General features: G+C 40.1%; 1 protein-coding gene and 2 long non-coding RNA genes across 3 annotated transcripts; 1 reads left to right on the forward strand and 2 right to left on the reverse strand.

Annotated features, from left to right (window-relative positions):
* Window positions 1-4340: 4340 nt before the first annotated feature.
* LOC139197908 (uncharacterized) lies at window positions 4341-7039 on the reverse strand. The gene is made up of 2 exons (XM_070825885.1): window positions 6915-7039; window positions 4341-5455 (listed from the first exon to the last, which is right to left on the reverse strand). The coding sequence occupies exon 2, from the start codon at window positions 5449-5451 to the stop codon at window positions 4471-4473; it is 981 nt and encodes a 326-aa protein (XP_070681986.1). The 5' UTR covers window positions 5452-5455; window positions 6915-7039; the 3' UTR covers window positions 4341-4470.
* A 2319-nt stretch (window positions 7040-9358) lies between these two features.
* Window positions 9359-11013, forward strand: LOC139197909 (uncharacterized). The gene is made up of 3 exons (XR_011583293.1): window positions 9359-9500; window positions 10361-10537; window positions 10845-11013. It is a non-coding gene; the product is annotated as an uncharacterized lncRNA (long non-coding RNA).
* Window positions 11014-16339: 5326 nt separating this feature from the next.
* Window positions 16340-17779, reverse strand: LOC103410838 (uncharacterized). The gene is made up of 3 exons (XR_525418.4): window positions 17517-17779; window positions 16454-16783; window positions 16340-16368 (listed from the first exon to the last, which is right to left on the reverse strand). It is a non-coding gene; the product is annotated as an uncharacterized lncRNA (long non-coding RNA).
* Window positions 17780-17997: the final 218 nt, after the last annotated feature.

Below are 17997 nucleotides of genomic sequence, written 5' to 3' on the forward strand. Positions count from 1 at the left end.
GCAGAGCGAGAGAGGAGAGAGATGTGTGTTTGTAGAATTGTAGGGGAATGTGTGTGTTGTTATCCCTCCTACATTGTGCCCTTATTTATAGTAGTAAAGGGAGAGAAGATATTTCTTCTCCTCCAAGTAATACAAGTTGTAATAGGAAAGGATAACTAGAATCAAATCTTATCTAGGATTTACACAATCATACTTAAACTAGGAATGTTTACAACACTCCCCCTTGAGTGGGTAAATACTCAAGGTAGATTCAGCATCATGCAGAAGTTGAGGAAGTCGACTCGCCGGCACTGATTCCAAGGAACAACGCTTATTCTCAATAAGGTAGGAACTTGCATAAGTAGTAAGTCTCACTAAAAAACCCTAAGGCTATGGCAAAAACCCAAGTAGGGACAAAATCCATAGTCTAAGGAAAAATGCGTGAGAAATGCAAAGTCAAAAGAAACGTCTACAGGACGTCATCAGGGATATGACCAGCCCAAGGTGGGTGCCTCGTTAAAACCTAGTTAGGTAGCAAAAACCCAGTGGGAAAAATGCTCCTAATCGTAGGGAAAAAGAGTACATTAAGATCAAGCAAGTATCTAGAAGATACTCCCCCTGAGTTTGACATAATTCCAAAGAGAAATAGCAAAGTTACAACTCAGAAAGTTTACGCATACCAATTCCATGAACAAGCTTCTGAAACGTCGCCTTCGGTAGTGATTTGGTGAGGAGGTCGGCCAGATTGTCTTGTGATCGGATTTGCGTGACTTCAATCTTCTGATGCTCTTGTTGTTGATGTGTAAAGAAAAACTTCGGCGCAATATGCTTGGTGTTGTCTCCTTTGATGTAACCCTTCTTGAGCTGTTCGATGCAAGCTGCGTTGTCTTCAAAAATCGTCGTCGGGGCATTAACGGCGGGATGAAGATCACAGGAGCTTCGAATATGGCCCACTACTGCTCTCAACCAAAAGCATTCCCGAGTTGCTTCATGTAAGGCGAGAATTTCAGCATGGTTAGACGAAGTGGCAACTAAGGTCTGTTTAGTTGACCTCCAAGATATTGCGGTGCCTCCAACGGTAAAGACATAACCCGTTTGAGAACGCGCCTTGTGCGGATCAGATAAGTATCCAGCGTCGGCATAACCAACAAGGCGAGAATCAACCCGATGAGCATAGGGTGCGGCATCACTCGAGGATTCGTAGGGATAGAATAAGCCCAAATCCGTAGTACCCTTAAGGTAACGGAAGATGTCTTTCACGCCAGTCCAATGTCTGCGTGTTGGTGCATTGCTGTATCTTGCCAAAAGATTAACAGCGAAGGAGATGTCGGGTCTAGTGCATTGAGCTAAGTACAATAAAGCGCCTATCGCACTTAGATAAGGAACTTCAGGCTCCAAAATCTCTTCATCATCCTCCTTCGGACGGAAAGGATCTCGCTTTGCATCTAGCGTACGAACGACCATAGGAGTACTCGAAGGCTTCGCTTTATCCTCATTAAAATGGCGCAACACCTTCTGGGTGTAGTTCGATTGATGTACTAAGATTCCATCCGAACAATGCTCTATCTCGAGACCGAGACAGTATCGAGTCTTACCTAGATCTTTCATCTCAAATTCCAACTTCAGGTGCGAAGCAGTTCTCGCGAGCTCTTCAGGAGTTCCGATGAGATTCATGTCATCGACATATACTGCAACAATCGCAAATCCGGAATGTGACTTCTTAATGAAAACACAAGGGCATAGTTCGTTATTCACATATCCCTGACTAGTCAAATACTTACTTAAACGGTTATACCACATTCTTCCGGATTGTTTCAAACCGTATAGTGAACGCCTCAGCCGAATTGAGAGCGTGTTCCGGGGTTTGGAAATATTTGAACCAGTCAATGTAAGTCATTCGGGAACTTTCATATAAATTTCCGTATCAAGATCCCCATAGAGATACGCGGTTACTACGTCCATCAGCTGCATATCCAGTTTTTCGGAAACTACCAAACTGATAAGGTATTGAAAAGTAATCACATCCATAACGGGTGAGTAAGTTTCGTCATAGTCAATCCCGGGGCGTTGTGAGAAACCTTGTGCTACAAGACGAGCTTTGTAACGCACAATTTCGTTCTTCTCATTACGCTTTCGAACGAAAACCCACTTGTAGCCAACGGGCTTCACATGTGGAGGAGTAGGAACTACAGGTCCAAACACCTTACGTTTCGCAAGTGAATCAAGTTCGACTTGGATTGCTTGTTTCCAGTTTGACCAATCAGCTCTACGTCGACATTCATCAACGGAACACGGTTCAATGTCATCGCTCAACATGATCTCAGTAGCTACTGCAAATGCTAATGCATCGTCGACAATCATCTCATTTCTACGCCACACATCATCTAAGCTAGCATAATAGACCGAAATCTCACGATTTTCGGGAGGAGGATTCGTCTCTTCAAGGACGCTTCCATAATCTAGAATTTCCTCATGAGTTGGGTAAAATGAGTAAGCGATAGTCGGATTCACGGTAGGCTCTTCAGGACCTTGTGCCGTGGTTTTCCTCTTCCGAGGGTGTGAATCCTTTGAACCAAGGGGTCTGCCACGCTTTTGTGTAGGGGCAGATGATTGGCTAGCCGCTAATGTACGTGGATCACCAGAATTGGCGTCCCGGGCTTCTAGGAGGGTAGTCCGTCGTACATTTGGTACATCCATCTTTGCAGGCGTATTCGCAGCTGGAATATGTGATCTTGTCACGCGCGCTAGATCGGTGAAAGCATCTGGCATACTCTGAGCTATGCTCTGGAGATCTAATATGCGCTGCACTTCAGCTTCAGACTGAGCGGTGCGGGGATCTAAATGAGACAAAGTGGGAGTCGTCCACGATAATTCGCGTCGTTCATTAGAAACGTTGACGTTCTTATCTCCCCCTAACGACGGGAAAACTGTCTCATAGAAGTGACAATCCACGAAACGAGCGGTAAACAGATCGCCTGTCAAAGGTTCTAAGTAACGAATAATCGAAGGAGAATCATATCCGACATAGATTCCCATCCTTCGCTGAGGCCCCATTTTTGTACGTAAGGGCGGCGAGATCGGCACATAGACCGCACAACCAAAAACGCGCAGATGCGATATGTCGGGTTCGCATCCGGTGACCAACTGAAGGGCACTAAATGGTTGTGTCGCAACAGGCCTCAGGCGGACCAACTTTGCTGCGTGCAATATTGCATGGCCCCAAGCAGCGATCGGGAGCTTGGTACGTATGACCAACGATCGAGCAATCATTTGTAAACGCTTAATGAAAGCCTCTGCCAGACCGTTCTGGGTGTGAACATGGGGTACAGGATGTTCAACTTCAACCCCAACCGACATGCAATAGTCATCAAAAGTTTTAGATGTGAATTCTCCAGCATTATCCAATCGAATAGATTTGATCGGATAATCAGGGTGGTGAGCCCTGAGCTTGATAACCTGAGCCAACAGTTTGGAGAATGCAACGTTCCTTGTGGACAACAAGCACACGTGTGACCAACGTGTAGAAGCGTCAACCAAAACCATAAAATATCTAAATGGTCCGCAGGGAGGTTGAATCGGTCCACAAATGTCCCCCTGAATCCGTTGTAGAAAAATGGGAGGATTCGAACGAATCTTGTCATAAGAAGGCTTAGTAATAAGCTTTCCCATAGAACATGTTTAACATGCAATTTCATGGATCGAACCTAAGCTTCGGGTTAGTGGATGCCCGTGTGAAGTTTTGAGGATACGGCGTATCGTTATTCGTCCAGGATGTCCCAAACGATCATGCCAAAGTGTAATTTCGTGCGCGGTCCCTATGGTAGGGCCGGCCACATAGTGGCATTCTATGGGGCGTATGGTCGTAGTATACAGACCACTCGGGTTACGCTCCATCTTCTCTAGAATACGCTTCTGGCCATATTCGTAGGAAGTTACGCACAGAAATTCAACTCCGTTTTCTACGTGGGTTTCAGCGTGGTAATTGTTATCTCTAATGTCCTTGAAACTGAGTAACGTTCTTCCGGAACGTGGAGAATAGAGTGCCTCAGCAATGGTCAAGATTGTACCATTGGACAACATTATACGTGCCTTACCGTATCCTTCGATCAGGTTGGATGGGCCTGAGAGGGTTGTCAGAGGTGCATTCTTAGGTACGAAGTTAGTGAAATAGATGCGTTCACGCAAAACAGTATGTGTGGTTGCACTATCTGCCAGACAACTAACTTTCCCACTAGTCATACCTAGAATGAAAAATTAATTTGAATCGGTCACATGCATAAAAGTTTATACAAACAAGTATCAATTCAAAATAATTTCATTTATTCAAGGATTAAAAACTTAATATCCAAAATAAATCGCCAACTAATAATCCAAAACATAAAGGAAAATTGTTCAAAATCAACCAAAAAAACAAGGTGGGGTTCTGCCACAAGGTGGAATTCGGCCCCAATTGTCTTATTTTAACTGAAAAAGAAGTCTATGTCTAAGATTCTAATCTTCCATAGGAGTGGTATCCTCCTGAAAATCAGAAACCTCCATCTTTGTAGTCTCCGGTTCGTCCACTTGCAGGAAGTTTGATTCAAACTTCGTACGACGAGAATGATATGCATCCACAACCTTCTTGGGAGCACGGCAAATACGGGACCAATGGTTCTTGGAACCACAACGATAGCACATATCGTCATTCATTGTGGCAGGTGCTTTGCCCTTATTCTTGAAGTTCGGGGCCTTGGGAGCGAGGTTTGGGCACTTCTGGGCTTTGTTTCCTCCCGTGGATGGGCCTTGGCTCTGTTGACCTTGGTGGGATGGCTTCTGGCCGCCCTTACCATGCCTCTTTTGGCGTTTTGGGTGCTGATTAGTGCTATAATGTGCTTCAGGCACAGCAGTAGCCCCAGTAGGTCGAGCTTGATGATTCTTCATTAACAGCTGGTTCTGCTTTTCAGCAAGAAGTAAAACAGAGATCAAATCCAAGAACTTAGTGAACTTCTGAGCTCTATATTGTTGCTGCAGGACAATATTAGAAGCAGAGAAGGTCGAGTAGGTCTTCTCCAGGAGATCCTCTTCAGTCAAAGTTTCATTGCAAAACTTGAGAAGTGATCGGATTCGACAAACTTCAGAATTATATTCATTCACAGACTTAAAGTCTTGGAAGCGCAAGTGCTGCCAGTCGTGTCTTGCTTCAGGCAAGAATATGTCCTTTTGGTGATCGAAACGATCAGCCAAAGCGACCCATAATGCACGTGGATCCTCCTCAGCAAGGTACTCAGTTTGTAGAGCGTCATGGATATGTCTTCGGATGAAGATCATAGCAGTGGCTTTTTCAGCCTCGCCAACAGGTTTATCTGTTGCTTCTTCAATAGCAGGACGCAAGTTCTTTGCAGTGAGGTGGAGCTTCACATCTTGAACCCACTTGAGGTAGTTCCTTCCAGAAACCTCCAAAGCGGTGAAGTCGAGTTTGTTCAAGTTCGACATGTTCCTATCACAAAATAGATGGACAAGATGTGGTTAGTATAATGGAGAAAAATCAATCCATTCACATAGGAGTAGAACATACAGGTTCTAATAGACATGTATTGGTTGAATTTTGCATGAAAAACTTCGGGTTTTCATGGGTGATATGTTTAAGTGAAAACTTCGGGTTTTCTAACAAGGCATGTGTATAAGAAACTTCGGGTTTCAAAATAATTATGAACTTCAGGTTCATATATTCCTGCAGGCAAACACAAATATATATGCAAACAAATATGCAAAGAATATATGCAGAAATATTGTATAATGATAAGTGAATTAATTTATTTTTGGTCTTCGGGGCCAAATTAAAGTGTGGGTGAAAATATAAAAACCCATATTATTTAAAAAAAAATTAAATAATAAAATCTCGGGGCCTAAAAATATAGGCCGAGGACCCCCGGGTGTAGGCTGCAGGCCCACGGGGTGAGAAGGGAATGGGCTGCTGTGTGCAGCCCTAAAAAAAAATTTTTCGTCAGCCCAAGACAGTGGGCAGAGGAATTGTTCGAGTGGCAAGCCCTAAATGATGGGCTGGATCCAAAGTGGCCCGTGCAAGGGCAGTGATCCAGTGCTGCGAACAGAACATCAAAGCCCAAAGGGCTGATGTTAAGGCTGTGTGCAGCTAAGCCTTAATGGGCTCGGGTTGCAGGACCAAAACATCCCAGCCGTAGCTGGGTGTGTCCATCGGGGAAGAAGGCCGGTCTTTGATTGACGGCGCCAGTGCAGGGGACAGTCCATGGTCTGTGCAAACCATGTGTCGTCGGAGAACCAAGTACTCATCGACGGAGATGAAATCTCGACGTCGGGGCAAAGAGAACCAAAAAAAATTCAACTGAATTCAAATGAAAAAACCCATGGAATTCTTCTGGAATTGCACGGAATCGTTATTGAAAACGATGGGTTGTGTCCAAGTTGCATGACTGCCTGTCGTGTTGCGTCGGAAGACTCGACGGCAAGGACCTGGGCTTCAGGCCGTAGGTCGGGACAAGGTGCTTCAAACGCACCGTGTGGTTCCATGCTTGCGGGTGTGGGTTCTCGGTTTGGGTTGGGCCATCGCAGGCTGCGGGCCTAGTGGCTTGCGGCCTTGCATGGTGCAAAGGCACGGGTTCGACTAGAACCCTAATTCCCAAATCGCAAAAAATATTTTTTTCAATTTAATTATATTATATGCATGTATAATTTTAATGAATCACATATTTATGTTGATGCATATGCAAATAATAGTTTCAATGCATGTACATATGTAAGATTCAATTCATGACAAATATCAAATTCACATAATTGTAGCAATTTTGATTATGAAGCATACACAATTTACGTAGAATCTAAAATACGTAAAACGTAAAGTTGGGTCATGCATCATGGTGAATGTTCATGCTATCAGGGCTTGCAAAATATCGAGTTAAAAACCGTTGTTTGGAAAGAACCTGATTGCGTGATGATATGGATGAACTGGTTTGATGCAGAAAAAATTTCCAACGTCAGATTCCTAAGCGCAGCGGTAGGAGCGTGCTGATAACGTGTTGTGGTCTATTTTATCTGACAGAGGGACTAGGGCCGGCGGCAGAGAGAGAGAGGAGAGAGATGTGTGTTTGTAGAATTGTAGGGGAATGTGTGTGTTGTTATCCCTCCTACATTGTGCCTTTATTTATAGTAGTAAAGGGAGAGAAAATATTTCTTCTCCTCCAAGTAATACAAGTTGTAATAGGAAAGGATAACTAGAATCAAATCTTATCTAGGATTTACACAATCATACTTAAACTAGGAATGTTTACAACAATAATGAAATTTTTCTTTATTTTTGATTTTGTAATATTATTACTTAGTTTGTTCTAAAACAATTGAAAGAATAGTCAAATAAACAAATAATAAAATAAAAATAAAATGTTTATGGAGTGAGGTGAAAGGAGAGAGAAGAGTGGGGAGAGGTGAAAAAAAAATAAAAAAGAGAAAAAGTTGATGAGGATGGGTGAGGTGAAATGAGAGAAAAAAATGGATGAGAATATATGAAAGAGGAAGAGAGAGAAAAAGGTTGAACGGCTAAGAGCAGTTCCACAGTGGGAACCATACCCCCAGGCAATACACTATGCTATCCACCCAGTGAACAGTAACTGCCGTTAATAAACAGTAACCGTCTTTTGCATCTCCACTGTTGCACTTCAATAGCCCTGACAATAGGCAATAAAATATTAGTATTTTTTTTATTTATAAAATAATACAAAATAATTTCATTTGTAATTTCGGATAAGATTTTTAATCGTTCTCGTTGCGCTACGTGTCATTATCCGAAAAGTTATAAAATAATACAAAATAATTTTATTTGTAATTTCGAATAAGATTTTAAATTGTTCTCGTTGCGTCACGTGTCATATTCCGAAAAAGACAATTATTGGTGATGGATTTCCGATAAGATTTTTAATCATTCTCGTTGCGCCACGTGTCATTATCCGAAAATACAATTATTGGTGATGAATTTCCGATAAGATTATTAACCAATCACGTCGCGCCACGTGTCATAATCTGTTTACAATCTTTGAAGATAGATTTCCATCATATTTTTAACGAATGACGGCATGCCACGTGACATTATCTACAACCTAATCATTTCTGAATCCTCCATATAATCCACCATCCATCCTCATAAATCTCACACCAATTTTCTCAAGATCTCTATCATTATTCATAGTTTATGCTTCATTCTTCACCAAATTCTCTACCATTTTTGCAATGTCTTCTTCTTCAAGGATGATGTGGGAAATCGATCAGCAAGAGGAAGAATTGTTTAACCAATCAGAAGGAATGTTTAATCACCAGGTGGTCCAAACTGAAAGGAAAGATGATGAGAAGCGTAGAAGGAGAGATGACGAAATAAGAATGGCCAAACTTAGACGTGCTAGTTTCAGCCCCAACTTTAAGGCCAAGTATGTTAGTAAATTCTTGTAAGCATTTGCAGTTCAACCATAGAGACATTACAGAGTGTGGGCTAATGTTGTAACTGCAGACGGGGGAATGCAAGACTTGTTAATTTTATGATGCCTAATTTGGTTAGCCTTTTGCGGTCCTTTTATTCCATTTTCTTATGTTGTTAGTAATTTCTTTGTTACACTATCTACGTGGGCATTAATATGCAGAATTATTAACTATCATTTTTACAAGAGAATTTATTAACCTTTTAGGATGGGTGGTTTGATGACTTGGCCCTTTATTTTTGCAGTGAAGTTGGAGATGAGGCGGTCCTAAACATACTTTGGGATTGATATGAAAAAGCTGTTGATAAGGTATGCTTGGAAGTTTATTAATTTCTCAAATTCTTTCTTCGAAGATTCTTCATTGTTCTTCACAGAGGCTACTTTAAACTTTTTTTCTTTCTGATGTAATAAAATGAACTATGCCAAAAACAAGGGTTGTGTGTCGACAATTACATTTTGTTGAGCTATTTATAAACTTTTCCTCATGCACTATGCTCAAGACTGGCAATGGATTTTCTGTCTTGTGTTAGTTTCTCTAACCATGACAATATATATATTACATGCTCAGACAAAGACTTATAACCTAACCTTCATGAAATTAGATATCCTTCAAGGAATTTAATTTACAGGATTTGAGAATAGATACTGTGGAATTGTTTTCTATCTTTGAACACAACTGTTTCGGAAGAATACATAATCTTTACAAATGAATTGATATCAAATAATGACAATAATATCTTTTCTTGTTCCTTGTGCGCTCTAGTTGTCTTATGCTTTAACTTTGTGATATATTGTATGTTATATATAGGTGGAAAAGAGGAGGCTGTTTCATGTTTTTCTTAAGTAGTTTCTGGATGTATACGAGAATTGGGAACCAGTAAATACAGGCCAAATGTCAGAGGCTTCTTCAACTACCATTCAATCTACAGAATATTCATCACATTCAGATGATGTTAGTTATTGGCTGCTTTGTTGGACATCCTGCAGAAGTCATCTTAGCATTGACGGAAGAGATTAGACAATTAACTTCTATGGTTGCTGAATGTAAGTTGAAATTCATGTTTGCTTTTTAGCAATTGGCAATTTACTTTGGTGTGCTGTATTAAAAATTTTTGCGAAACATATTTTCTTTTATTTTTATGAGAGAATTTTGGCAGTATGCTTGATACCGCTATAAAATCCAACTAAGAATAGTCTGTATGACTAGCCAAATGTTAGCTGCCCGATTTTGGAAATTTTATTGTTTAAATTAATTTATATATTTGACCTTGTACGTGAAGATAAACATTCTCTACTTGAGTTGAGTAAGAATGGGAATTGGCTCTATAGCTTCCAATCTTCTTTCCAGCCAAAATGTAGGTAGTTAGTTGTTGTGTCTTTATGTTTTTTTTTTTTTTTATTATTGTTATTGCGTGAGTTTGAGTTTATTTGGGATCTTGTTGTTGATCAACTGCCAGGCATACTCATCATAAATTGATCTAAAGGAAGGATCTTGGTTTTGTTTTCTTAAATATTTAGAAAAAGAAGTAATTCATTCTGTTGTCATATATTTTATAACTAAGTTGATTTTACTTGTGCTCATCAGCATGGTAGGTGTGCATGAGGAAATGATAAGCGATTTTGGACAAATTTGTAACTGCACATTATTCATTGGACTTCATCATTGCCATCTAAATTGTATCTTGTTCCTTTTCTTTTCACTTTTGGAAGGCGTTTGGTGAACTCTTTTCAGGATTGTGGTCAGGGTACCATACAATCATATTTTAGCTATTCATGTTTGGTTGATTAGTTCCTTATGGCCCTTTTGTCCCTCCTTTATTATTTAGTTATGATCTTCGTTCCTTCAAATCGGGTTTTCTTGCATGTAATTTATGGTTACTTTGTTTCTCCCATGGTTAATACAGTAAACACCAGTACAGTGCAATCGTCAGCAGGCTTCTCTGATCATTCTGCAACCTTAAATATCATTGCAGAATGAATGCCACTCGTGGAGGCTCTTATGATTGTTACTGGTTCCTTGCATAATTGCAGAGTTTTTGGATACCACAGTGTGATTCAAAAGCTAACGGCATTAATGAAAGGTATTAGTAGTATTACTCTCCTAGTGTAATTTCTCTTTATGATGACATATTTTGAAATGGTGTTCAAATAACTTGAATTGTTGCAATTGTTAACTTATTTAAACGACTTTTTTTGAACGGCTTTTGACTTAACTTATTTCAGTTGCTAACATTTTGAACGGCTTGTTTTGTAAATGCATTTTCTAACTGTTATTAGTTTGGGTATGTTAGTTATATCATGCCATGGTACTTTTGGGTGTTGATCATCAGTTGAAGTTAGACATAATGACTCGTTAGGTTTTGACTGCATTGCGATTTTTTTACCCAGGTGAGAAGCCTCTAGCCATGAGGTCCTTCTAGGACACAGATGTCAAGCTCCCACAACCCACTACACTTCAAAACAAGACCCCAGCCATTGTCCAAATCACTGCAGAGCAAACCCTCCATGAGGCATATGGGCATTAGGAGGCTGATATCCAACTTCCCAAACAGGAGATTACTGATCCCACTGAGCTTGCAAATCACTGCTCCCAAAATTGCAAGGAATACGAGGACCAAGTACGTGTTGCTATCACTGCTTTCCTAGAACATTGCAAAGAAACTGATGGTATACCCAAAAGAAGGGCCGAGGACTTCCTGGATGCTAGGAAGCTGAACAAAAGGATGCCAATAGTAACTGAAGCCGGCCTTGCTGGGCATGTGGAGTGGCAGAAGCAACGGGTGAAACAACATGGAACCACCATCATTTTGGTGGCTTTACCCCATCATGTCCTTATCGCAGCAGATTCAAGACTGACTTCTTATACATATGAAATCCAGCGCTGACCACAACATTTAAAAATTTGTGAGTTAAGTTTCTCACCATCGGCATTTGGTTGCTTTTGCAGGGATGTCGGTGAAGGGACACAACTATTGGCTCATTTGGAAGGGATGAACGAGATGTACTTAATAGATAGCGCAAGGCAATATCTGTATCAACTCGTGCATCAAGAATATGGTGCCTTTCTTGGCTTGAAGCTGCTAGAGTCTGAGGTGTGTTTTATAAATTTTAGCATTTGATTTTTGAAGTTTTAGTTTTAGTTCAAGGAAATTGGCATCCTAATTTATTAAATTTGACATGTAGGAACCCCGTAGGATATAGGTTATTCAATACAATTGAGGTCCCCGAACATCGTTTTGGATGTGGATACAAGCTAAATTGGTCGACGGGCAATTGCCCACGGTCTCAAAATGACAGTGGTTTGAGCAGGATGGAAAGAGGAATTCACTTTATGGGAAGTGGTGCTGAGCATGCAAGGAACTATTGCGATTTTATATGCAGGCAAAACATATTAAGGCCGGAGGAATATCATCGGGCTTACTGTCTTTCGTTGTTAGGCGATATGGATATTGGGGTTAATGAAGCAACGCAGGTTGCATTTAAAAACTTCTTGATGACTTCTCTTTTTGATCCATCCTCAGGCGGACCATTTAATGGTTAGTGTCTTTGTTATTATCATTTAGTGGATAGTATTTTGTTATTATTGATAACATTTACAGTTTCTTGTAACTCTTTTTTTATTTTTCCAAACTTATGACAGTCCATCGCATGAGCAATGGGTAATCAACACTGATGGAGGAAAGGCAAACTTTTATAGAGGCTGCCAGGACATATTATGACTATCATACATGAGGAAATGAACCTATCAATTTTATTCTGATAGAGTCATAATATGTTCTGGTAGTCTCTATAAAAGTTTGTCTTTCCTCCATTAGTGTTGATTTGCCATTGTTCATGGGATGGACTGCCATAAGTTTGGAAAATTAAAAAAGAGAGTTACAAAATACTGCAAATGTTATCAATAATAACAAAATACTATCCACTAAATGGTAATAACAAAGACACTAACCATTAAACGGTCCGCTTGAGGACGGATCAAAAAGAGAAGCCATCAACAAGCTTTTAAATGCAACTTGTGTTGCTTCATTAACCTCAACATCCATGTCGCCTAACAACGAAAGACAGTAAGCCTGATGATATTCCTCCGGTCTTAATATGTTTTGCTTGTACATACCACAAACCTAACAACATATTACGTAGCCCTTGCCAATCTTCGTTACGCCATCCGGGACACGACACAAGTAGGGGCAGAATGACATCCAGTGGCGACCATGAATGTAGTTTGGAGTTGTATCATCTGGATGGATTGGAATTCTCTCCTCTGGAGAAACTGGAGTTGTATCCTCTGGAGAGATTGGAGTTGTATCCTCTGGAGAAGCTAGAGTTTTATCCTCTGGAGTTTCATCCTCTTGGCATATTGGACTTCTCTCATCTCAAGAAGCTAGAGTTGTATCCTCCTCCATAAGTTTGAGAATTCCTAGTTTTCGAAACCTAAAACAAGTTGCATACCAAGAGGAGTCCGTATCTCACCTTGTTCCTTCGGTTGGCCTCGATTATACCAATTGATTGATTTTGAGAGCTTGGCCACAGATGGACGATCACTGGCTCTGGGTCAACAACTCATTTTGGATAACTGTGAGAGAAAGTCCTCTGATCGGCGATCATTGGCTAAGGGTCAGGAGTTCATGTGCTCTGTCTGAAGAGAGATTATTTCGAGTTTAGGTTTAGGGTTATCTTACAACATTTTGCCTTTATTTATAGAAGTGGGCAAAGTAAATTTCTTATCCCAATAGGATTACAACTCTAATAGGATAATATCTAGTCCAACGGATATGGTAGAATCTCATAACGATATGCCGGATATGATAAGATTTATATAAAGGAAAACTAATGAAAATAACTTGAAAACTTTGAATGTTAACAAAAAAACCATGCACTAACTTTATTTAATGGTTAGGACAAAATCCAACACTAAACTAGTCCAATTAAAATGGCCCAAACAATGCGTTTTCGAATTTGCCCCTAAAGGCAAGTCTTTGTCCGTCTAATCTTCAGGATCTTTTTACTATGCTGTCTCCCCCTTCTCTCCATGACAGATCAACGACGATCTCCTCTCGAAGAAGATGAGGAGATGAGAGGAGAGATCGTTGTGTTTTTGAAGAACATTCGGGTACCGCCACCACTGCAACCTCAGACCTGCCCCGGCCCAAAATACCAACCGACGAAAAGCTTAGGTCCATTGACCTCAATTCAATCTTCCAATCTTTGGGTCCATTGCTACCACAGAGCTACATCAGCGTATACAACGATGACGTTGGAGTTCCTGTCGAGATTCACCAGTAGGAGAGGGTCTACGTCCCGAAGTTAATCTTCGGACACCTCCTGACCAGTAGCAATTAGGATTTGGTCTTCTATTTAAAGGCTAGTGCATATAAATTTTTGTGTATTTTGGTTTGCCCTTTGGACTTGCAGAACTTTCTGAAATTAGTTGCTGCCCCTCTAAACACTCTTCCATTTGCTAATGAGCCCTTCACCCTCTCTCCAACATTATGATGATGAAAGGGAGTGAGGAAGAAGCTGAACTTTGAAGCTGCATTGTTTGATCTAATACAAGCCAAAATCAAGTGCAACAAAATTGCAATCTTAGCCAATCTCATTAAAATTGAGATAGACCTAGAAGAGAATAAGGAAGACCGAAATATATGTAGGAAAATCCCACAAAAACACATATAAAAGGACCTTTGAGAGGGGGAGATAGAGAGGCCGAAGGGAATTTGGGGATTTGATATTTTGGAGAGCAAAAACAAAAACAAGGACTAAGAGCTAGATTTATATGGGGGTGCATTTTAGCAACAACTTGAAATGGAGAATTGGCCACATCTTACTGTAAAGTTGAGAAAAATTTGTATACATTCAGTTGTTTATTACATACAATGTCTCTCTTGCATATTTTTGTATACACCTCTTGAGCATACAATTGTACTTGTGTAAGATCAAGTCACATGCATAGGCATGCATGTGAAGGACAAATGTTCTCTAGCTTTAAAAATGAAAATATTTTTAAGGGTAAATTACACTTTACCATCTCAGGTTTGAGGTCTATTGCAACCTCATACAACATTTTCAAAACATTTCATTTTCATACCTTAAGTACTATTTTATTTCAATATAATACATCTGTTACATGTTCTATCTATTGTTCCATTAATAGTTGACGTGGCAACTACGTTTTGTGCCATGTGGCTGCCAAATTTGTGCTGGCAAAAAAATAATTTTTTATACATTAAAAATTAATTAATTAAAAAAAACGCAGAAACTCATCCCTTCCACACAACCCCCACCCCTCTCCTCCATTCTGTTCACCTCCCCCAACCAATCCATGCCTCCCATAACCACATAGCACATCAAGTGCAGAGACGCCCCGAGAGCTCTAAACTGGTCGGCCAACTGGTACGCTCCCTCGTCGGCGTGACCACCATCGCAAAAACCCCAAAAGGGTTCTCAGGTAGCCGCTACAGAATCGGTAGATCGAACGCCGCCATCTTGCCACTGCCGATTTGGGCGATGCCCAGCACATCCCGGCCTGCTAGGATTTCAGGGCGAATGTGGCTGCGGAGTCGGGGGTTAGGATTTGTGGATATTTCGATTTTGAGGTCAGGGGCGGAGGAGGGTACGACAGTTGCGGCGGGAATAAGGTTTTTTGAAGGTTTTGGGGATTTGGGGGCATATTGTGTGGTAGTGAATATATTTTTAGTCCTCTATGCATCCAATTGAAAGGACAAGGATTGTCTGCCCTCCTTGTTCCCGTGCCCTCCCATGCCCTCTTGTTTGTGTGGTCACGGTTAAACCACGTCAACATTTTATATTACTATTCATTTTTGTCTTATTATCTCTATAAAAAAAACAATATAAAATATTGACGTGGCTTAACCGTGACCACACAAAACAGGAGGTCACGGGAACAAGAAGGGCAGACAATCCTTGTCCCAAGTGAAAAGCCAAAAATGTTAAAGTGCAGAACCAAAAAAGAGAGAGAGATATATATATATATATATATATATAAATGTCGTTTAAATTCTCCTTGGCGAGAACCGAACCTAAAATATCTCACTTACAGGTGAAGAGGAATACCTCTAATCATAGTACTAAGTGACAATATAGGTTGTGTCTTAAGAAAACAAAATACTAGTTTAGGAAGATATTGCCTTACGTGACTTTGTACTTTAACTTGTTCTATTGAAGACATATGTTGAACATTTAACAGTTGCGGCGGGAATAAGGTTTTTTAAGGGTTTTGGGGATTTGGGGGCGGAGGATTTGGGGGCATATTGTGTGGCAGTGAATATCATTTTAGTCCTCTATGCATCCAATTGAAAGGACAAGGATTGTCTGCCTCCTTGTTCCTGTGCCCTCCCATGCCCTTCTGTTTGTGTGGGTAAGGTTAAACTACGTCAACATTTTATATTAATATTCATTTTTGTCTTATTATCTCTATAAAAAAAATATATATAAAATATTGACGTGGCTTAACCGTGACCATACAAAACAGAAGGGCACAGGAACAAGGAGGGCAGACAATCCTTGTCCCAATTGAAAAGCCAAAACTGTTAAAGTGCAGAACCAAAATAGATATATATATATATATGTCGTTTAAATTCGCCTTGGTGAGAATCGAACCTAAAACATCTCACTTATAGGTAGGGGTGGTTCGGTATGGGATCCCATACCGAAACCCTTGTCCCGATTCCCAAACCAAAATTTTCGGGAATCCCAATTTCAATACCGATCCCAAACCAAATTTTCGGGAATCCCGAAATAGTTTCGGGATTTCAGGACAAATCGGGAATCCCGAAATGGTTTTGGGCTTTTGGACAAAAATTTGACATATTATGCTTTTGGGCTAAAATTCAACATTTTATATTGAAAATTTGACATATAGGCAAGCCCAATCTGCCAATTTGTTTCTACTAATCTGTGCACAAATCTGCCAATTCAAAAGCATCTGTGCACAATCTGCCTATTCAAAAGCAATCTGCCAATCTGCCTAATCTGTGCACAAATCTGCCTATTCAAAAGCAATCTGCCAATCTGTGCACAAATCTGTGCACAATAGCATCTGCCTATTCAATTTCTACTACACATGCATGCAATAACAATGCACATTAATATATCACAACCACAGTTCAACATATATCCAAATTCCAATAAATAAATAAAATAAATGGTTCAAAAACCTGAGTATTCAACATAGAAATATATGGTTGTGAGAAAAAGAACTCAAATATATCACAACCACAGTTCACCTTGGTGTTGCTGCCACTTAAGAGCCTGACCAATTAGAGCTGTTAATCTTGATGGTGGGACCACACTAACTTCCGCAACAAGTGCTGAGAAATTCAAAAGAAAATAAAACTCGTCAAAGACCACAAACTTCAAAGAAAAAACTTCAACAACTACAAAGATTTTTTCATTTGCTATCTACAATTTTTGTCAAATTTCAATGTCAGACACCTCTGACTGTATATCACATTTAAACTCTCCATATCCAAGGCCTGGTCTAAATCCATAAACAGGAACAAGTAAAACAAATTAAAGGAAATACTAAACGGAAAACTGGCATACATTGATACAACACCTATTACAAATAGCATACATACAGATACAGAGGCGGATACAATCATACAATTAGCATACATACATACATACAAAACAAATAGCATACAGAATCAGAGAATCCCCAATTTGGCAATTTCAGATGGAGTCATGGAACTATATAAAAACCCCAATTTCAAAATCGGAGAATCAACTATTTCATAATCCAAACCCCTAATTTCGAAACCCCATTTCCGAATCCCAATCCCTAATCCCCAATCCCCAATTTCGGAATCCCAATCCCTAATTTCGAAACCCAGGTCCCCAATTTCAGAATCCAATTCCAATTCCAATTCAAATTTTCAATCAAAAAATTCCTAAGTTCGAAATCACAAAATCCCTAAGTTTAATACAAATCAGAAACCCCAAACTCCAATTTCAGAAGCCCTAATCCCAATTTGAATTCAAACCAAAGTTGGCAAATGAAAAGTATGAAATGATTCAGGAAGGAAGGTCGCAATTTCTTACCTTCAGCCTTGTGCAGTGTAATGCAGACCAAATCGAACGAGAGAGAGACACCGATAGAAGTCTCCAGGGAGAGAGAGAGAGAAAGAGAACCGAGACTGACAGAGGAGTCTCTAGAGATCGAAGATGGTGTGGTGTAGGTGTGATCATTGGTGCGGCCGGATTCAAAGACGGAGAAAGAATAGGGAGGAGAGGTCGAGACTTAAAGCAGAGTGGGTGAGGTGAGTAACGGAAGTGAAATGGGAGATCAGATCATCAGACCTAAAAACAAATGAACGGAATAGATTAAATCCAAAATAATGAACGGTTGAAATAATTTTCTTATAATTAAAAAATAATATATATATATATAATATTTATTTTCGGTTCGATATGGGAATACCGAAAAAATGGAGATGCAAAACCAAATCCCATACCAAAAATTTCGGTTTGGTTCGGGATGTTATACTGAAAATTTCGGGAATTTTGGTTTGGGATCGGGATT

The sequence above is a fragment of the Malus domestica genome, chromosome 08 (assembly GCF_042453785.1).
Source record: "Malus domestica chromosome 08, GDT2T_hap1".
Classification (NCBI taxonomy): domain Eukaryota; kingdom Viridiplantae; phylum Streptophyta; class Magnoliopsida; order Rosales; family Rosaceae; genus Malus; species Malus domestica.